Genomic DNA, 22,571 nt, shown 5'->3' with positions numbered 1-22,571 from the left:
ATGTAAGTGAGATGAAAAAAAATGCATATCCATATTTATTTTAGATGGATACAGATACAAATCATATACCGAGAGTATGGATATAAAACGTATTATTAAATTTTATGACCGCAAAAATAAAAATATTACTAAGCCGATGATAAATTAAGTTAATAGCATATTAGTATAATCATTTATTTTACTTAAAAGTTCACGAGTGCTTGGCAAAATTAAATAGAGTTACAAATAAAATCAGATATTTAGATACAAAGTGTATAGTTGTCTATTCATATCCAGATATTTAGATACAAAGTGTATAGTTAGTCAGATGTTTAAATTTCTGGCCCCATAGTTTTGGATACTAAAACGGAACCAGATATATAATATCCTTTCCACTTTCACCTCTAGCCGCCCAGTATTCCATACGTAAATGAATGCAAATCCCAGTTTTATTCCCAAGCAAGCCGTCTAAGCAGCATTAAATAAGCGATTTCATTAACAGAACAGAATTACAGCGAGGCATTTGATACATCATTATCGGCTATTTCCATCTCCCACCCGTAGCTCTGCAGTTCCCATCACAACGATTTTATATTATATATGAATACAACCATTCTCCAACTAGTTAATTAACCTCTCCGATGATGAAATCTGCTATATTATCAACACATAACAAACTACACATCCATGAAATTTTGATAATCTTAAACCACACAATTGTTTGGCATTATTATTGTTTTTGTGTTCTTGTTTCTCTATAAATTAGTGAAATATTACATAGAGAAGTATTTCGAAGATAAGATTTGAACAAAAATTCTGCTACTCCTTGCTTTCATTTTCACTCTTTTTGGAAGAAAAAAACAAATCCTTCCTACCAAACGCTCTGAAGATGTCTCAAACAATTTTAGAGAGGAAAAGGTTTCATGATACAAGTTCAGCCTCTTATAAAGTGCACTAGCACCTTAAAGAGACCCTGCTGCTACTCCATAATTCTTATAAACTTAAGTCAATTCTAGGCATCTTGATGGGTTGGTGATTCTCACAGAAAGCTCATAGCTTATGGGAAAACAATCGGAAGTAACACAATTAGCTTAGAAAGCGAGTGACAGTTGAGTAGTGAATCAGATTTGCTGGAGAAAAAGAGTAGTAGGAGCAAGGATTCACATCCCACTAGTACTGTCATGTCCTGCCGATTCCAGCACATTTCGCCATTACTATATGATTTTAATGAGAGAACAGTACTAAGGACGGCCCCTGGATGGTGGTACGCTCATAAACCAAGAGCCTAGCCGAGTTACCTAGCACCAACTTGGACAATTGGAACTCGCTCAAAACAGAAATGAAAAAGGAGCAATTGGGGCTCTCTTTTGTCTCCTTTTGTTTAGGCATGGGAGAGTGGAAAACAAAGGTTGCATTCGCAATCGGTTCTAGTTTTCAGTTTTCATAAAAACTAAAACTAGTTTCTATTTTTTTGAATATTAAAATTAGCAATCATTTGGATTGTATTTGGCAGCAATGGAGGTGGTGATGGTGAAAGCGATGGTGGCGACCGGCAATGTCAGGTGGCGGCGGCAGAAGGGACGGTTGGTAGCAGGTGGCGGCTGAGGGCAAGATAGTGCTGACGATTATAGCAGTTTTGGTTTTAAGAAAAAATGAAAACCATATGTTTTTAGTTTCTACAATTTTTAGAAATTGAGAAAGGATTTTCAAAAACTAAAAATAGAAAATTAGGTTGCCAAACACTATTCCTGTCTCGGTTTCTTTGTGTTTGAAATTGAAAGTTGAAAACTAGAAATTGGCAGCGATGCCAAAATAGGGATTAACAGAGAAAGAGAGGAGAGAAGGGTAGAGAAGAGAGAAAAGGGAGGAAGAATTTAAACTTTATAAAACATCATTGACTCAAAGATCCTACTAAGGACCTTAAAACATGGAAAAATTCATCAAAATTTCATTAACAATGATAAAAGTTAAAAATGAACAAAAGAAAAAAATAAAAAAATGGGGAAAAGTGGTGTCCTGATGCCGGCTTGCATCGATGGTGAGCGCATCCCATTCCTATACTGACCTGAGACTAGACTGGAATGGCACCGATATTAGGACTTGAATCCTCGAGGAGGAACGAAAAAAAGTAGCACATTTCGACAACTAATTGGTACAGAGATATATGCATAATCTTCCCCCTGCTAAACATAAATAATGAAGGGCAAAAAAATAATAAAGTGATAACACTAGTCTACTCTCGGGCAGAGGACTAGGAGGATTAAAAGCAAAAACATCTAGAAATACCCTCAACAAGAGGCGGAATAGATTTAGAAATAGAAAACTATCAACGAGTTTGGCTAGATGGGAAGCTTGCATATTAGGAGAGGTGTAATATGGAAAATGTTCGATTAAAATGCAATCAAGCGCCATGAACAAGTGTGACATGGTAGTCTGATACCATCATTTCCTTTCTGGTCATGCAGAAAGCTTTAGCTGCTCATGGAATGGAACAAGAACAAAACAACTACATACAAAAATAGATTGATAGTCTGGAAGAACAATCATCATATCAAGACAGCTAATGAGGTACATGGATGCGAGAACAGTGTAGACCTACAATTCACTTAGGGCATAGATTAAAAAGAGAATGAATTAGCATTTAGCAATCAAAAGAACAGGTTGATGCTTCTTCTAGGGAACACCATATTGCTCACGTGCTTCTGGTAGGAGGAGCTAACAAATGGTGTTCTGAGCAAAGAGAGAGACAAAAAATTTGTGAGGCAAATAGGGTTATTAAAGTCAAAACCAAAAATCTTGATAGTCTTCAAAAGCCAAGTGGGGATCATGATGATAAAATGTTGATAAATCAGGTAGAAATCATATAAAAACATATAATCTAAAGCTTCGTAAAGAAATACTTCCCATCTAGAATTAAGATAATAATCAGCATTTATTCCAACTGAAACTAGACCTTACGCGGTGAATTCTGCAGATGCATAACACCAATAATTCAAACAGATCTCAAAGAAACTAAAGTCTTTACAACAAAATATGTTGGTATATAAAATAGAACCTGAGAAGATTCATTTGAATGCATTATCCAAATAAACCAAAAATTTTCGAAGACTGTTGGTTAGATGTATAAGAAATACTTTAAATGAAAAATGTTTGGGTTAATTACATTATTTCAAAAGAACTAAAACATTCTGGGGCTTATGACAATTAAAAGTATAAAACAGTATTTAAAATGAAAAAGAAAAAATATGGACCTGACTGCAAAAGCCTCTTGAATTTCAAATGAAATTTTAATATGGATTCACCACAGTTTTGATGTTCAAACTAACCTGAACCCTATGATAGGCTCCAATGGATAAAGAAAGCGCCTAAGACCTGTACTAGTCATTGAAGAGACCTCAAAACTTCATGTCTTTTTAAAACAGGAAAAGAAAAGAGATCTTGCAATAATTCTTATTTGATTCAAAAAAGACTAGAAAATTTAATTATACAAGTTTCAAATGATTCACCTGATTTCTGGAGATATATCCAGACCAAGAGCTTTTATGTTCAAGGCTTTGAACAATTGCAAGAAAATCTGTGCAGAAGCCATGGAGTATAACATTCTTTGGCCAACTTGGTGTGCTTATGGATGGAAAACTTGTGAAACATAACCTGAAATCAAAATTAAAATATGATAAATTCTTAGTAGGGCCTTTTATTAGAAGCCATGTACTTTTAAAGAAGATGACAAAAATCTCATGCCAGCTATTTTTTTTTGAACTTTGGGTCTACAAAGTTACAGAGAAAGACTTAATATCCTGATATGAAAAAGCCAGCAAATGGTGCTGTAGCCCAGCCATTGCAGCTGTCCTCCAGGTGGAGGAGGTTTTGCCCTCAAATCCTTGAAGGTCTTTTCCCAAGTACTTGACATGAGTAATTCTTGCACCATTTCACGATTGGTGGCACTCTCACCAATATTCTCAAAAATATAACATATCAAAAAACAGTCAAATTTTATCAACACATAGAACCCCAGCCACCACCTATTTCTTACCTCAGAGAGGAGCACCGAACCAGTCTCCAATAGACGGCAATACTGAAAGTCTCAATGGATAAGGCTTAAAGACACTCCTTGAAAATTCAGGAGCAACAAGCGATGCAACCAGAAATATCCACAAAGGCATCAAACGTTGTGCTCATTATAACAATACCAACCAAGATAATTTTTATGAAAATGAAGCAATACTTAATCTCTTAACCAATCATCCATATTTATATCATATGGCATATTTCCTTCCTCCTTAATGAACTTAATGAGTCCTTCCAACATGATATAAATCTCTCGAGCTTGCGGATGTGACTTATCATTAGAGACAAATCTATGGACTCTACCACCAAACTCAGTCCAACTGCATCCTGGCACCTTGTTACCACACCAATTCCTCATCATCTTTCTCATCCTTGCTACCTCCTCCCAACATCCTACAGCAGCATAGACGTTAGACATAAGCATATAATGAACAGATTCCTCTGGCTCAATGTCAAAGAGCATCTCCGCAGCCCATTTTGCCAATGCAATGTTTCCATGGACCTTGCATGCACCAATGAAAGCTCCAAGAATATCTGCATCAGGTTCAAAGGGGATATTAAGCAAAACATCATAAGCCTCGTTTATATGACCAGCTCTCCCAAGTAGATCCACCAAACAAGTATAATGCTCTGAGCTTGGCTGAATTTGATAGTCCTTTCTCATGGAATCAAAATAGTGTAGCCCTTCTTCCACAAGTCCAGCATGACTACAAGCAGAAAGAACCCCTAGAAAGGCAATCCCATCTGGTCTTATGCCTTCATGCAACATCTTTCCAAACATATCTATAGACTCCCTAGCAAGGCCATGAAAGGCATACGAATATATTATTGAAGACCATGTAACCAAATCAGGCTTAGAGATCGAACAAAAAGATTGAAATGCATTATGGATGCAGCCACTCTTTGCATATGCCATTATAAGAGCATTTCCGATTGACAGAAAATCTTCAAACCCATCTTTCACCACGTAATCATGTATCTGGATAGCCTCATTGATTGCTGACATGTCAGCGCAAGAGCTAAGAACACTGGCAAGTGTTAGCTCGTCAGGTTTCAAGCCTCCTTGAAGCATTTGGACAAGAAGCTTCACAGCTTCTTTTCCCTCACCACATTGCCCATAACCCACAATCATGGTATTCCAGGAGACAATATTCCGATTCTCCATGACATTAAAAGCCCATCGAGCATCCTCAATGTCACCACATTTCGCATACATATCAACAAGTCCACTACCGACAACTATATCAACATCAAGAGCTAACCTTATAACAAGACCATGAACTTGTCTTCCTAAGTCAACACTATTCAAAGATCTACAAGAACTAAGCAAACTACTGAAAGTAAATTCATCACCAGCAGACCCTTCAGACCGCATCAAATCCCAGATTTCGAAAGCTTCTTCACCAAGACCATTCAAAACATAGCAAGACACCATGACATTCCACAGCACCAAATCTCTTATACGAATATCGTCAAACACCAAACGAGCTTCCGTAACAAATCCACATTTTGAGTACATATCAATGAGAGCGCTACCAACGAAAGCATCTGAACAGAATCCAAACTTTGTAATCAGACAATGCCATCGTCTTCCAATCAGGACATCGTTTAATCCGATGCAAGTGCTAAGAAGATGTACGAAAGTTCTACTATTAGGCTCTGTCGTTTCTAAGAGCTTGCAGCCAGAGAAGAATGATATATCTATCTTTTTCATCAGCTGGTCCCGGAAAACTGCACTATGACTTCCAGGACTGGTATCGACAGGTGGGGGCGCGGAACGGTAGCCCGCGAATCTTGGTACCGATCTTTTGGAAGAATTTATATGTCTCTGGGGCATTTCATCGAACAGCACGGCTGAAGAGCTGAGAGAACGAGCGGCACGGAGTTGGCCCCATAGGGTTAGGCGAGGACGGTTGGCTAGTTTTAGTTTCAGCATGAGAGTGCGCAAGGACATATGGTTCCTGTTCAGGTCCAATTTCCAAAGCCAGACCTGTCTGGCCCAGTCAAAGCGAAAGCGTTCGCGCCAGTTCCTTCCTTCGCGCCAAAGGTACAACCGCTGTCCGATAACTTCCGGTGCATCTTCCTTTCCTCGTAATTGCTTATACTCTCCGATGTACTCTCTTTAGGCATTAATAATATTTGAAACTTGCCTCTCATTCGCCTCCCCACACAAAAAGAAGAACTACAAAGGGAAAAGAAAAGAAAAAATTAGACAATGTCTGAGCGAAAAAGGGGGTTAATGTCATTTTATTATGCCTGAGTGGGTTCTGAGGATTAAAACCATAGTCCAAGATCACCTTTGACCTGCTTTTCCATTGGATGATGAATTCCAATTTCCATCCATAAACCCCCCAGCCATTAAGGGCACCTCATTTGAGTACTATATGCAGCACTATGATTTGCACCCCAAGCAATTTGGCTAAGACTATCATGAACAAATTTTTAAATTTTTGCATAGAGAATATGTCACCTAAGTACACTGTTAGTTATGAGGTGGATTCTAAGCGAAGAAAAAAACATACCTGCATTTCTGTAGCTCTAAAGACATGAAGTTAAAAGTAAGATGAGCTCGAATGTTTACTTTCGTGGCAGCAAAGATAATCCATCGTCCACCATTGAATCCTCGAAACAAGAAAAAGAGCTTAAAGAATATCATGCCCCAAACCTAGAGCGTAATAGACGTCGCACACTTGTATGGCGGACCACACAAGTATGCAAGTCTACTGATCATATCAAAGCTAAAATAAATTCTAAAAATTTATTTAATCAATAATTTATTTATTTGCCCCTTTCTACTGGCACTATATTTTCAAATGTTGTAATTTGATTTGTATTACTGTTGGTCATAAATTAATGTTGTTTAATATTGGTGTCTAACTTGTGCCCGGCCACTGCAAGAAACTTTCAGGTCGAGAGCGTCGGTAGGTTTTTGGGAGCACATGTATATATCCATGATAAACTGCAGATTTTTCAGGGCAGAGCAGAAGGCTGTGCTTGCCATTACTGAGTAAGAAACTGATATTTCCTCTTATTATACTTACTCAATCTTTGAAAAATGTTACTTTCTAATCATATTATGTCCTCTTTTATCAGATTACCTGAAGAGTCATCAAAAACTTGGAGATGGGCCTTTTTAACATTAAAGATTTGGTTAATATTGGAAGAATTGTGGGGCTGTAGGTTTAAATTTATTAATCATGTTTTACAAAGCTTGCCGTGCATTTCCTGTAAGACTACACTTTCATTTCTGTAGTTTATATGGGTCTTGCATGCATATACAAGCTTGTAATTAACTGTGCAGATGCCCTTATTGTAAGGGCTTCGCAAGGCAGTTGATGTTCTCCTTGTTCCTTACAACTATCTGTATTGATTGTAAAAAGTGCTCCTCTTTCAGGTTTCCAGTGGAGCAATGCTGTACTCATATTTGATGAAGTTCACATCCTGGGAACAAAAAGAGAAACTTATTTGGATTTAGGCTCTATCAATCATAATTTGGAGGATTTTATTTGACTTTTCAGATATTTGGCAGAAGTTCGAAAGCATTGTTCCTTGTGCAATTATAACTTGATCTTACACTTTCTGTCATCCTTTGCCTAACTTCTAGTGTTTATAATTCCCTCTGCGGTTTCATCGATTCTTGGATGCTTTGAGCTTTTAGGTCTTGAATTCTTTTTTTATGTCTTGATCATATTCTTTTTCTGATGGGTTTTCATTGAAGAAAACTGAAAGAAATGGAAGTGATGTATGGTTGGTACCTTTAACCTGGTTGATGGTGAAGAAGGGATCTTGTGCATTGCTGGTTAATGTGACGGTAGCCCCAAGGCTTGAACCAATATTTTTTTTTTTCTTTTTCTTTTTCATTCTTTTTTCATGTCATCTGCTTGCTTAGTTAGGTGAGAACTAGTCAAGAAAAAGGAAGGCAAATTTTCCAGCATAACTTCTATCCTGCTTGTGGGAGTATGGCGCAATGTCGGTAACTTTAACCATGAATGGAGGGAGGTTTCTAACCAACTAGTAGGCATAGGTTGAAGGCTGTATGGACCTTGTTCTGATGGTGGCTTGGATGTGTGACTTTGACAGCAGTGATTATCAGAAAATCTTATCAGTAGATCTTGGAGGTGGTGGTGGGAAAGGGTCAATGGATAGGAAGTAAAGATTAGGAGATTGGTAAGAAGATGTACAACAAAAATTTCAAGTTGTACAACAGGTAAAAAGCATCTCAATTGTTTATATACTGGTTATTTTAGCATCACTCCTTCCATGCTTGGTTATTTTGTTGATAAATTCATATAATCAGTTTTTGATTTACTTATCATTCTTGTTTGAATAGGAAGTGTATCATGAGTAGTACAAACTTTTTTTTTTATCTGGAAGCACTGTTTTTTCTTTGTTTAACTTGAATCTCTTAATCTTTTACATGTGAAACAGAGGATAATTTGTTATTTGAACAATTTTTATTCAGTTTTCTTGTACATCTATCTTGATTTTAATTGATTTTCTTCTCTTCTTGGGGGAAAACTCATATTGCTAAGATATAGCTTTGTTATTAATTTCTTGAAGTCTGTTCCTTATACACTCACTGCTGAAGTCATATATTAGCCTGCTTTTTTCTTCATTAACGTTTTCTTTTTTGACATAGTCTCAATGGTTGCACATAATTATTTCTTTAAGACCACTATTTGCTACATAATTTACACTGGGGAAGTGTTTCTTGAGCTGCCAAAACTATAGTTACTATCTGGTAGCATTATGCAATTTTATTGGCACTTATGATTTTTTCTCTTTTTTTTGCCTTTTACAAGGTTTCATTACAAAATTCTATTCATAATGTGGTAGAACTATGTCTAAGTTTCTTTGCTGTTGGTGTTGTAATATATCATTGGAGAGTCCCAATGGAACATGGATCATGCTTGCTCTATGCCACACCTTAGAGGCAGAGTCTTTGTAAATTTTCAACTAGTTGGAACCAAGTGGCGAGTTGGAGTAGTGGAACTAAAGAAAACACTAGTATTCCATAGAAAAATGTTGTCTACGAATCCTATCATTATTTATATAATGCACTCACAGTCGCTGAAGCTACTAATTCGCAATCTGTAGATTAGCCGCTACAGATTATATGGAATATAATTAGTTTCGGAATTTGCTTCTGAACCTTTTTTGTTTGTGGTAGTTATTATGACTATTGAATTATAGCCATTGGTTTCAAAGAAGGTGAATGTATCACCTATTCAGCCGGTTACAAGATTAACACAAGCAAGGTAAACCGAGCATCAGATTAGTGTCACTGATTTATCATCACTCTAAGGTAAAATCCATATTACAGAAAAATATCATGGAGCACCATTGCACCCACCATTTCTATTCTTTGTTAATGCCTTTTTTTTCTAAAACCCCCAAGCATGCTTTACCTCCTCCAATCTACTCCCAATCTCTGGTCTCAAAGCCTCCTTTGTTGTAGTCCTATATCAACTAATAAAAAAAGTGTCACATGGGTTTATTAGCCTAGACCAGTTTTTAACCTAAAAGCTTAAGCTTGTCGGGTCATGTAGGACCCAAACATCGGACAACGGGCTCATGGGTGGCCCCTTTCATGAGGTTGGGTGGACAACATTGTCATAGTCTCACATCGACTCTTAACTCTGACAGTGGACATTTCCTACTCTCCCTTTCTTCTTCCCCAATATCTTTATTTCTAATACATTCGAGCATAACCCACCTGAAGAGGAGTCTGATATGGGATAATGGAAATGCTACCTTAGAGGCCAGGTGGAGCAATGGGCTTACGCTACAAAACATGTCACAACTCACATAAAGAGAGGGAGCGCATGGCTTCAAGAACAATGATGTAGAGGGGAGAGACTGCAAAAAGAATATAGAGGATAATTCTAAAAAGAATTACATGGAGATGAGGAAGGTTCACAGAATCCTTGGGGCTCTTCTTCCTGATAAGCTTGTTCATCATACCGCACGGTTTCTATAAATCTTGTACATCTCACCATAGATCAGATTGTATGGGCCTACTTTTTCAACATGTCGTTCTCATTGTGCATCATAGTTCTTGCAACTTATAGTGTGTGTTGCCGCAGACAGGCCCTAGGCACCACGGCGAGAAGCGCGACGATGCTAAAGAGTTCGGTGGTCGGCTGCTAGTCTGAATTATCAAGACAGGCCTCTATAGCACAGGCTTAAAATGCTTACACTAGGACTAAAGCACCAATACCCATGACAGAGAGCGTTAAGAACCTTCAGCATGCATCATGTTGGGTTCTTATCCATATCCCAATACTTATAACTGCTATTGTTAATATCTGTCTGACCGCATTAAGAGAACCAGAATTATTCTTAATGATAGATCGACATAAGATCTTATAACAAATTTAAGAAAAATAAAAAAAAATCACATATTCTTTCTTCCTAAACTGTGAAATAATTGCAAGCAAAAATCAAGGTAAAACCACGTGCACTTTGCAATGATGTGAAAAAGCAGCCTGAGCCCTCAATCCGTCTTTCCCATCAACCATTTTTTTTGTTATTATTTTTTTAATATATTACAACAAGTATTGAATTAGGATGATCCGAACGATCGAGGAAGGTAGGATCGTAAAGTCTTCGTTCTGATCATTAAAATAGGAGAGAGAAAAATTTTGGAACCAAGGGGTTTTATTGGGAATCGTACATCTATGTGACTGTCTCTATTATAAGGTCTACTCCTTGCTACAAAGGCTATCTCTTTCCTTGAACTCCCAAACTCTTCTCCCAAGCTTTCTCTCTCTCTCTCTGAAGCTCAGGCTAACACTCTTTACATCACTTTTTCCACCGCTCCCCTCCTCACTAGTCTCCTCAGAGGCTCAGACTACTTAAAGGCTGGGGCTTAACGAAACTTTCCCACAATCCCACGAACCCGATAGGGACAACTTCTTCCGGAGTGGGCAAGATGTGGAGGGGTTATGCGGTGCAACCGCATGGGACGAAGAGACGGGCTCCCCATACTACCCCCCACATCCCACGTTCTCCCTATGAGCCATGCATGACTTAGAGGTACTTCAAAGTCTCCCGGGTCCCACGTTGCATGAGACTATGCATGGCTTGGAAACACTTCAAAGTCTCCTGTGTCCCACATTGCATGAGACCCACGCCATGCAACAAAACTCGTGCCTGACGCGGGATGGTTCGGAAAACTTCTCCGGTACGTTGTGCATAGTTCTTGAGGTGGGACCCAGGCGCGGACGCGTGATGGCTCGGAGTAGGCTTGGCAAACGCGTCCCACGCTCCTCACGTCCCACGTCCGTGCAACGATTCCCATGCGTGATGCAGGATGGCTCGAAAAAGGCTCGTCATGCATGAAACGAGCTTCCTCCTGCTTGGCGAATGCATGGGACTCGCCATCATCTTCATGTCGGGTATGGTTCTCCTCGCATGGAACTCGGAACGCGCTTCCTCCCGCTCGTCGTGTGTCGTCCTCGTGTCGTGTGGTTCCTCTCGCGTGAGACTGAGACAACCGAGACGCTCCTAAGTGCCAGAGATCGTCCTGAATCTTAGGAGGACTTCAAGAATAACAGATTTTTTTTCTAAATATACGGTACATCAATGAAGACGTATCTTGTGCAAAATCTGGGTTATTTGTTAACCCAAAACACAGAAAAAACCACGGTTGAAAGGACTTGCCAAATGAAGATAGGAATTGCTATTACTAGAAGTCGAGTTATATTAGGATATCAGAAAGGTCACCTCCCATATACAAACTAAATATAAAAGCTGAATCGAAGTAGGAATATCGATCCAATTCAAACACGGATTAAGCCCGATTCTGTCCAATCTAAAGAGGAATCAATTAGACTTCTTCCTTTTGACCCAATGCAGATACCTATTAATTTGAAGTGGGGTAGCCAATCCCGATCCAACCCTACTCGCTGCAGGTCCAATTTCGAATCCCCTTAGAATTAGGAATTGACTTAAAGTAGGAACACTGGGGAAGTTCGTCTCCTATAACATATAAAAGTTGAATCGAATAAGGAATAGCTGTTTCTAAAATAGTTATATATATGTACCCGTACCCAGCATCCTGTGGAGTTAGAATCAGAAAAACGAAACTTGATCATCCCATGGAAGACTTTCCGAGTTCCAGCGAGAAGGAAGTTTTAATTTCTTCTTTCCTGGAGATCGCCACGGGCTTCTCCTCTGACGCCGCCATCAACTATCTGCAGGCGACCAACTGGAGGCTGGAGGATGCTTTCGAGCTATTTTTCGCCGGCGGCGAGCCTGGTACTGCCTTCTCCGACGATAGAGCAAGAGATGACGGAGTTCGGCCTCCAATACCATTGAAGAGAGAGGTTTTGTATGGTCCTGCCCCTTCTCTCCTCTCTCAATGTTTTGATGCGGAATCGAGTGTCTGGAAATCGGAGGGTGGCGAATCAAACTGCAGTATTCTCGCTTCATTGTTCCGTCCACCATCTTGTCTCATATATCATGGTTCCTTCCACGACGCCAAGGTGGCGGCCAGTAGTGAAAATAGGTGGCTGCTTGTAAACCTGCAAAACATGGAGGAATTCAGTTCCCACATGCTCAACCGGGATACATGGTCGAACGAAACGATGGTGCACATGATTCAGGCGAATTTTGTCTTCTGGCAAGCGAACCACGACACTGATGGGGGGAAGAAGGTCTGCACCTACTACAAGTTGATCTCGTCACCTGCAATTCTCGTCATCGATCCCATCACCGGACAGAAGATGAGGTCATGGAGCGGCATGAGAACAGCGGATGCATTGTTAGAGGATCTGCTCCCGTTTGTGGATGGCGGTCCAAAGGAGCATCATGATGTTCTCTCTCGTAAGCAATCAGTTCACGCTACTGAGCTTGGTCTAAGAGAGGCAGCTTCCACGGAAGGTACATCCGCAGGTGATAGAATCGGTGCTGATAAAGATATTATGGAGGCTAGCATGAATGCAAAGTTGGAGTATCTCCATCTTCCCGAAGAACCCAAAGGTGAGAAGGGGGTTACTTGTAGAGTGGCCATTCGTCTCCCTGATGGACGGAGATTGCAGAGAAATTTTCTACGTAGCGATCCGATAAAGTTGCTTTGGTCATTCTGCTCCTCTGGGTTGGAGGAAGGCAACATGCGTCGGTTTCGGTTCGTGCAAACTACTTCTGGTGGATCGAATAGCCTGGAATATGAAAGTAACCTCACCTTTGAAGAAGCAGGCTTCTCAAATTCCATGATTTCAATGGTTTGGAAATGAAAAGAGATTACTTGGTTTCGGTTTTTAGGAGTGCAAAGTTCACGGTGTCTTGTTATTGTTAGTTTTGTAGGTGTGGTCTTAGTTAGAGTTATATACTACGTGGTACAAAGTGTTTTTTGAGCTGGTAATGTAGTAAAAAGTTCATGTTTTCTTTTGTTTGTTTGTTCAGTAGTTGTGGTCTTAGGACGCTACTGCTACCTAAGTACTGCTAGTTCTAGTTATTAGTGGAAGAAAAAGGTGTGTGAAAAAAGGATCCTATTGTAAAGATTACTATTATAAGCTTTTAATTTAAAAAAAAAGCTGGAATTCCCATCTTTCGATATGAAGTTATTCGGAGGTTATGATTCTTTTCGGAGGACTTGTTGATTTTTTTAATTTCTTTCTTTTTTCTGAAAAGGAAAGACTTTTGGTTGATCAAAAGGTAATAATTATCTTTTGTTTTTATTAAAAGAGCAACAATTCCTTGAAGAGGTTAGGAGGCCGCATTGTCAACATTACAGGAACATGGGAATCCTGGAGTGAGTACGCAGTGTTCGATATTTGCCCCGGTATTCATCTTTCTATTAGCTTAGCCTTTTGATCTTCATCTAGTTATTGATCTGTTATTAGTTCACTAGAGAACTAAACCCTTTATTAATGAAGCCATCAAGCTGTGGTTAGCATTTACTTAATACAATGAAGCTCGAAGAACTTTTCCAAACAATTAACATCACGTCCCCGACCTAAAATCGTGAGCTGAGGTCGCAACAACTATCCCATATTTCTAAAAAACTCTCTTCCCAAACATGTAAATCATCATCATATTATAAATCAAGCAGCGGATTAATTAATTAATTAACGAAGTCTAAAATTTAAATAATGAATAATTTGGATAGTAGATATATATTAAATTTGGAATATTGTATATAATGTTTCCTATTTTCTGAATTGTATAAATTTTTATTAATCATTTTTTTCGTTCTTTTTTCTCATATCGTTTCTTAAACTCCTTCCTCTACTCGATCACCATGCAAGCTGACCGGACTGTCTTGCAGCAAATTACACATGGCAGGGCTAGCCGGGTGTATAAAATTCGGCCGAGTTGTATACCAGTTTAGATTTGGTTCATCAGGGCCTATACCTTATGCCATGCATGGTGGTCGTTTTTGACACTTTTTTCCAAACACAAAAACTAAAAATTAAAAAAATTGACTTCCTTACTAGCTTGCTCCTTAGCCCAAAATTAGAGTTAAGTTCTTGAAATCATGCAAAAAAAGAGCATATAAATATTCGGAGGTCTGCTCAGTTTAATGCTTTCAGAAATTGGTGTTCAACCTGCAATCCACCCATGATATACCATTACCAAGCTGCTAAACTTACTATCGGTGTCTCATCTCCTTTCTTTGCCCTATTCTAAAGCCCAAGCATTGTTAACTATAATGTCAAAGGTCTGAGGCTTTTCTCTAGCATTGACAATTTATTCTGATAAAACTCATCATTCTTAAAAAAAAGGAAAATGCATTCATTGCAAGTGTGACATTCTAGTTTTATCAAATTCATTGTGCTTCATAGTGCATGAAAGCTGTTCAAAGTTGAAATCACAGATAGACAAGAGCAGTTGACAAATATTGAATGCATAAAGGTGTACCCAATCAAGGAAGTAGTCTCTGGTAGTTGTACTAAGAGACTTTGAACTAATCTCACCTTCACTAGAATATGGGGAGTTATAGAACAGAGCTAGCCCATCTGCTTATGTAGCCTACTGCTCTTCCACCCCATAGGCAAAAGAATCCACATTTTACCAATATACATCCACTGTCAATTTTAGGCTCTGATAATGGCGAACGAGCAACATTATAAGTTCTGCTTTTGTTCTTGCAGGAGAGCAATATGGTAAATAACTTAAATACAATAAGTTTCATTTCATGCCATACCAAATTTGACCCACCAAGCTAAAACACTAATGAAGCAAAGAAAAAGAAACTGAACAGGCACATGCAAAACCAAAATATTAGTAATATCTCCTTCAAATAGTTTGGTGAATACTTGGTCTTCTGCTTGCATTTGTTAGGCCTCTTCAATCTTTTTTGTTCGGTTAAGCATCTTTACTCAACATCAAAACCCTTCTCTTGGAGCTCTGATATGACCTCATTCCATAAGTGGAACCATAGCTTCTGAGCTTCCTGTTCAAATAAATTTGACTGCAATTGTTTCTGCATGTTAACAGAATCCTTGTTAGAATCTATAAATCCTTTGGGTCCAATGGTGGTGCCAATAGTGCCTGCACTTTTAATGAATTCCTCAATCGCCTCCTTGTTACCTGGGTAGGGAAACCTCCTACGCTCATACAGATGAGCCATCTCTTTCTCTTCCTGGATATAATGGGTAATTGCCTTCATAATTTGCTATATAATGAACAACGAGATCACTTCTTTTTGAAAGACACGCTATCATACTGAAACAAAAACTGGAGGCACCTGCTGTTCATAAACTCTTCTAAATATACCAATGGATCTCAGTTTTTTTTTTTTTTTTTTGAAGAAAGCTACTCTCACAAGGAATCATAATATGATGCTCATACAAACAGGCAAAGGTTCACCTTGTATGAAAAAAGAGAGAAAGGATTATCATACTGAGTCTTCTGCATGTTCATCATAATCACATTAATGTACCAAGCTGATCATGTGCTAAAATGAACTCACAAATCAAGATGAAAGTAGTGCAACTTTTTTGTAAGATGAAACATGCATGCATCACATGCGTACATGGACATGCAGGAAAGAACATGCATCTGTGCGCGCGCGCCCACACACATATAAACTAGAAGCTGAAGGGTCAAATACAGAGAAATGTAATTAGGTATTGACAAAAGATTAAACTTTAACTCTAAATTTCTTAAAAAAAGAAAATTCAACAGATAAGCCAAGTGTTATATTTTGAGAAATTCAAAATGTGTGATATTTGATGGAGCTTAATGAAGGATAATTGAGAAATGAATGAGATCATAGATTTTCAATAGATCTCTTTTTCACTTATCCATGCCTCACTCTTACTTAAAAAGATGTCAAAAAATGAAGACCACGGATGTGGAGGTGCAGCAAGACAAGCTGAAAAGTTATTAAGAACGAAGAGTTTTTTCATTCTACGGTAGACTAGACTTAACCAAAATAGTCCTAAAGAAGCTCCCTATTTTATTATCTGTCACATCGTCCTGTTTGCCAAGGCTGAAAGCTGAAACTATTGGGACCTATCTAGAATAATAATATTATAAGGTTGACATAACCATCTGATAAACTATGATTAGTTTGAAAAAGTGGGGATCAACATGGGAATAAATTAAGAACATCAACACGTATAAATTTGATATTATTGTAAAAATAGTTAATAGAGTAGCTGTTGAAAGGAAGGTCTAATAGAGTTATCAACACTTTAGAGAAACATGTATATCAAATTATACACAATTGCAGCGTAGCATATTTAAATGCTTGGAAAAACATTTTAGGACTGGAACCAGGTTCTAGGTGCAAAAAAAAAAAAAATTGGAGAGATGCAGCAGACATACACACTGAAAGGGAGTATGTGTTCTTAAAAAATTAAAGTTATACATATAATTTCTTCTTAAAATATGTATACAAAGGAGAATGTTGCCATGTTTTGATTGGAATCTAGAGGGATGAAATTATAGCACAAGTTACTTAAATAATGTGTAATAGAACTTAGGTTTCTTTCTTTTGATTTTCCTGTGTTTCTCTTGTTGGCCTATCAGGTATAAAAAATGGTTGAAAAAAGAATAAAAAACAGCCAGATCTAATAAATTTGTGTTGGCTCTCCTTTGAAAGGATGTGGATTTCATCAGAAATGAGGATCCACAAAATTAGATGGAGAAGGCCTTCGCCTAAATAGATATTCTTTGTCAAATGATCTAAGTTGTGAAGGGAAAGATGATCCCTGCAGAAGTTCTTGATTATGACTTACATTTATCTCTTCTTCCATGTGGCTCATATGACTTACAACATTATAAGTTAGCTATTTTCATGTTGTTGATGAATGAAATCTGGACCTTGTATGAAAAGTTATTCTACCATCCTTGTATCTGTCTGAGATTAATAATTTTAACTGTTTGTTTTTTAAAATCTCATGCCATGTTCAATAAAAGATTTATGTAGGCATTTATGTGATCGTTGGTTCTCTCATACTTTCAAATCCATATGCGGCTCACTATATAATAAACTAGTTTAATTTACACATCGCCATAGAACTTTTACCATTGGTATACGGTTATGTCCAGGTTTGAGTTCAGTAATTATGCCATATATTAGTAAAAATTTCATAAAAAATTCAAAATAAATGAGGTTTGTGCTAATTTGGTTAATTCTATATTTAATTGAGATCCAAATTTTGTTCTTTTAACACATCATCATGCTTAGCTATAATTTTATCAGATGTCTCTAGAGAGACCATGATGTTTTATTCTAATATCGCCGTGTTCTGGAAATGCTCAAGCAACCACCTAATTGCCCAACATATCCTAATAATGTTCAGTGGACACCTTTCTTAGGACTTGGGCAACCTAGTGGCCACCAACTCCCCCGGCTCGGGTTCAACTGTCTTGGTTGTTTTTTTTTTTTTTTGGAAAAAAAAGGGAAGAGGGGGGGGGGGTGAGGAGAACCTCACCAGCGTAGCAACCTCCACTGGGCCACCTCCCGACTGGAGAATGTTTGATACGGACAGACAAGTTTTACTCATATCATCTTCATCCGTGGAAAGCCCCACGTGTGAGTACGTCACACCAATACCACCTAAGCAACCGGCAAACCGGATAGCGATTCCACCAAACAAATTAGGCGGAGGGCATCCGGTCCCCACATTTAATCAACACCCGTGCATTTTGAATCTAGCCACTCCGGTGGAATCAAATCCCCGTTCCCACCGTGTTACAACCTCGGTGGTACTATCTTGGTTGCTTTAACCAGGTGTTTGAAGTGGCACATTAAGAAGGCATGCTAAACAGAGTAGCTGAAGAACCATGACGAGTGCAAATCCACAGACGATAGATGAAACCTACTAGTGGAATCCAGCAAAAAGGCAAAAACTGAAAGATAACATGTTAGATTTTTTTCCTGTCTTCTCCCCTTTCCATTCCATTCTTTTCTCCCATATGTTCCCCCCTCTTCCTGTTTCTTTTCTTTCCTCCCAAAGCCAGCAACAGTTGTGACCCCTGATACCAGTTGTAGCAAGTATCCACAACTACTGCAGGCAATGATAAGCTAATGGAGATTAGCAAGTAAAAGTAGTTGCTGCTGTAGACAGTGGTGGTGGTGGTGATGGGCAGTAGCAATGGCAGATGATATTGCTCCACCAAAAAATGAAGAACAATTATAATTTTTCAATTTTTCCTATTTCTGGAACCCTTAAAAAATCATTAGTTTTCATACTTTTGACTCTTTTTTAGGTGCCTCAATCTATAGGCACCCATCAGAACTTATATATGCCCTTCTGGCACCTATAATCTTCCTAAAAAATTAACTTTGGACATAAAATTCGCTATAATGCTAGTTATACAGTTTGCTAATTAAATTCCAAACTAAAAAAGACCCTTCTTTTTGTTTTGAAAGTAAGGGAGGTAGAGCCATCAATCGTCATGTTTTAAGATAATGGACTTATGAGAGAGACAAGAGAAAGAAGAGCAAATGGGAAGAGATGGAAGAAGCACAGAGGGAGGTAAAATAAGAATAGACTTGAGAAACAGAAGCAAAAGAAAATGAGGGAGAAAGAGGTGGGAAAGACGACAAGGTGGATCAGGGGGTTAAGCGTGGATGGCAACAGTAAAGGTAAGTTCCTGTTTGCCGCAAGCCATATGTATCCACCTCAAAGAAGTGGCTCAGGCTCTTGATCTTGGAAAGAAGATAATTAATTTGATAATTTTTAAAAGAAGGATTTAGTGTTTGATTTTTCCTTTTTCACCAAATACGCTAATTAATGAATTGAGCATATTGCCAAAGGTCCAAACTTGTCTACTTCACGATGAACCGATAACTTTTTGCCCTTGAATCTTTAGGTATCAAACAAAAAAATGGATATAGTTACAGTATAGGTACATTACGATAAGCAATAAAATGATACTCCAACATCTCATACTGAGAAAAAGAAAGTTTGTCAGACATCAATACTTTAGAAAACTATTCCATTGGCCCTTTTCTTCAAATATTAACTATATCAGATAATGATGAAAGTAAAGTCGGCGGAACCGTCCAGAACCGAACAGTTCCGATCGCTCTGAGCCCCTCATTCCGGCCAAAATCCTAATCCAAAAGAAAAAGAAATTCCTAATTTTCAAAGCCAAAACAAAAAATTTGAGAGGCAGGGATCTCAAAATCCTATCGGTTCTTTAAGAAGCCACAGAAACAACACACCAGAAGAGCCAAATCATAGTAAAGAAATACAAGAAAGCTTAAAACTATGAAATCTTGGACAAACTAGAGGCTCAGATTCACCGTTTAATCCATCAGGTTCCCATATGGCCAAAATTTTAGACTCAATCGGTTGTTTGGGTCGAGTCAAGTTCGTGCATGACCTGGCCCCAACCTGAAAAATTTTGGTCCAAGGCTGGTCTGGGTAAAAAGAAAAAAAAACTCAACCAACTTTTAGCACAAGTGTTTGGGCGAAGAGATTTTCAAAATAGTTGATCTATTGTGCCAAAGGGAAATGATTGTGGAAGCATATATTCACTCAAACATCTTAAAGTAAATGCAAAATTCAAACAGAAAATGCATAAGGTTTAAAATTTCAATGGTCTTGCACCCGCATATCCAGCAGAACAGAAGATATCTACAGTTGAACAACATTTTCTACAATTAGTCAATAGTCATGAGGTTGGCGAAGATATCCATCTGAGCGTATCAATTAAATTCAAGCCTTGTTAGATCGAGACTTTTCATAATGTGAGCACAGAAATTGCATGAACAGAAATTTGGGTAACAACGTACCGTTTCTTACAAGCTTTTCTCATAATGTGAGCACAGAAACCATTAGAAAAGTTCTAAACTAAAACCATTGTGAGAAGAACCATTTAAAAAAAAAAAAAAATCTAGCTAGAGAATGTAAGTAAATATTTTGACCACTCATGCTCTTTGACCACTCACTTGAAATATAGCTAATGATATTCTCTAGCAACAAAAAAACCTATACAAATTACATGGAGCCAACATCATGACAAAACATTCAAATTAGCCAATGCATAAAGTCTCTTATTTTTAATTCACACTGTAACCAGATCAGTTTCTGCAGGATTGACTAATAAAATAAAGCAACAATATAACTATAAGAGTTAAAAATTTCCGCACAGCTAACTCAAGTATGAGTAATGAAAATAAAATCATCAAAAACATGATACTTTAGCATAATCAGAGACACAGTCAGTTGAAATAGAAATTAAGTACTTGTGAACACCACAGATAAAGATGATCATAATATTGGTAGCTTGATGTTCTGCCATGATATGTTTATGAAGATGAGGTCAACAGTATAATACTATAGTTAATTGACCAAACCAAATAAAATCTCAAGTTGTATGTATAATAGGGTCAACGGGTCGAGTCGGGTCCAAATTCAAAAAACCCATACCTGATTCAGAATATAGAACATGTCCAAGATTTCGACCCAACATGGCCCTATTAGTCCTTAAAAACAGGCCAGATTGGGTCTAAATAGATCGGAGCATGGATCAACCCAACCCACTTGTAGCCCTACATATAGGTGTGTCTTTTATCATATTTCTCCATATGTATTTTTATTGTTTATTATTTGTTCTTTTACATTTTCAAATCCTTCAATATATTTAGGCTCACTGTATTTTGACTAAAGGGTGTAAGGCAATGCTTTGATACACTTATGCTTTGTAGCATAGTATGAGACACTTTATATTTTCTATGTATTTCTATATATTCTTTTAAATTTTTGAATCTTTAGCTAATTTATTCTCAAATAACGAGCTTTCAACTATCCTTAAAGAATTCATATCTGATATTACTAATTATAGTTGAATCTCACTAGATTTTCACTGAATATTTGTGCTTCAAGGAGAATCCAAGTAGGAATATAGGTAACAAAATTCTAAACTTACCTTACACACACATCCGTACGCTGCTTATTAAAATCTACAAGCCACTCTCAGCAACACAACAAGTCGACATCTGAATTGCACAATCTTAATTAAAATCCAATAATTCAATAAAATAATGGAACAAAGAAAATCTATAAAGCCACATAATTCTAGGAAAATCAAACCTTAGAGAAATCAAGTAGTTGTTTTTGATTGCACAAAATAGACCAGTCCTTGTAAAGTTCAAGGTTGGAACCTAGAATGCTCTAGTTGCTTTGTTTAAAAAGATTCTTTCATCTCTCTTTCTAGCAAGTTTGTTAACTGATTGAAAGTTGCATGAATATTCTTAGAACCTTTTTGGTTGGTTATCTCCAATCAACTCACATGTTAGTTTTGTCTTTTATAACTTTATATTACCTTTATCACACCAACCACAAACTTTCCTACAAGAACTTGTGCTTCCATACACAATACCCCATAATCATGATGTTTACACCAAACCGTCATTATAAGTTTCTCACGTGCAACAACATGTATGCACACACAAGCAAACGTAAATCTCATCAAATCCAATAACAAACATGGCGAATGTTTTCTTTTTGTTTGGGATACAAGTGGGGAAAATGATCCCAAAAAAAAAACTGAGCTACATTAAGCTAAACATAATCTACGTTGTATAAACTGGACTTCATAAGCGCATGCTTCTAACAAAGCCTTTAGCTTTTGGCAGGTTATGGTATTGGTTCTGATTAGGGGTGGCAAAGTATGATTCGATCCACCAACTTGACCCGTGTTCGACCTGCCATAAACAGGTTTGAGTTTGGCCTAAACAAGTTCGGGTCGTAAACAAGTTGACCTGTTTAACCTGTTTATTAATTGGGTCGGATACAGATTTTAGATGTCTGACCCGTTTAACCCGTATAACCTGATTAAGTGTTGGGCTGATAGATAAGGGCCACAACCCACAAGATAAAGCCCAGAGCCGGCCCAACTCCCCGCCTAGGCCCGATTTCACCGCCTCGGCCCAACTCCCCTCCTCAGCCCGATTTCTGCCCGATTTTCGGATTAGAGTTTGTAAAATGACGCCACCAAGCTCTATTCCTCTATTCCCTCAGTGTTCAGTGTCCCTCTCCCTCTGCTGAGTCTCCTCTCCTCCAGACCTCAAGTCCACCTCCCCATGGCTACTCTCTTCTCCTCTTCTCGCC

General features: G+C 38.0%; 1 protein-coding gene and 1 pseudogene across 10 annotated transcripts; one reads left to right on the top strand and one right to left on the bottom strand.

Annotated features, from left to right (window-relative positions):
- Window positions 1–2,353: 2,353 nt before the first annotated feature.
- LOC103715482 (pentatricopeptide repeat-containing protein At2g46050, mitochondrial) lies at window positions 2,354–7,213 on the bottom strand. Of its 10 annotated transcripts, none has more exons than XM_088718171.2 (4): window positions 4,013–6,331; window positions 3,486–3,630; window positions 3,306–3,351; window positions 2,354–2,947 (listed from the first exon to the last, which is right to left on the bottom strand). In XM_088718171.2, the coding sequence occupies exon 1, from the start codon at window positions 5,999–6,001 to the stop codon at window positions 4,205–4,207; it is 1,797 nt and encodes a 598-aa protein (XP_088574297.2). In that variant the 5' UTR covers window positions 6,002–6,331; the 3' UTR covers window positions 2,354–2,947; window positions 3,306–3,351; window positions 3,486–3,630; window positions 4,013–4,204. The 10 variants fall into 10 exon arrangements, with proteins under 10 accessions (XP_088574297.2, XP_026663636.4, XP_088574294.2 ...); XM_026807835.4 differs by having other exon boundaries at window positions 2,354–2,709; XM_088718168.2 differs by adding an exon at window positions 6,570–7,213 and having other exon boundaries at window positions 2,354–3,630; window positions 4,013–6,229.
- A 4,936-nt stretch (window positions 7,214–12,149) lies between these two features.
- Window positions 12,150–13,286, top strand: LOC103715481 (plant UBX domain-containing protein 7 pseudogene; annotated as a pseudogene).
- The last annotated feature ends 9,285 nt before the right edge of the window (window positions 13,287–22,571 follow it).

The sequence above is a fragment of the Phoenix dactylifera genome, chromosome 3 (genome assembly GCF_051530095.1).
Source record: "Phoenix dactylifera cultivar Ajwa chromosome 3, Ajwa_hap1_PhDact_Kaust_v1.1, whole genome shotgun sequence".
NCBI lineage: Eukaryota > Viridiplantae > Streptophyta > Magnoliopsida > Arecales > Arecaceae > Phoenix > Phoenix dactylifera.
This window is presented reverse-complemented; position numbering and strand designations above follow the sequence as displayed.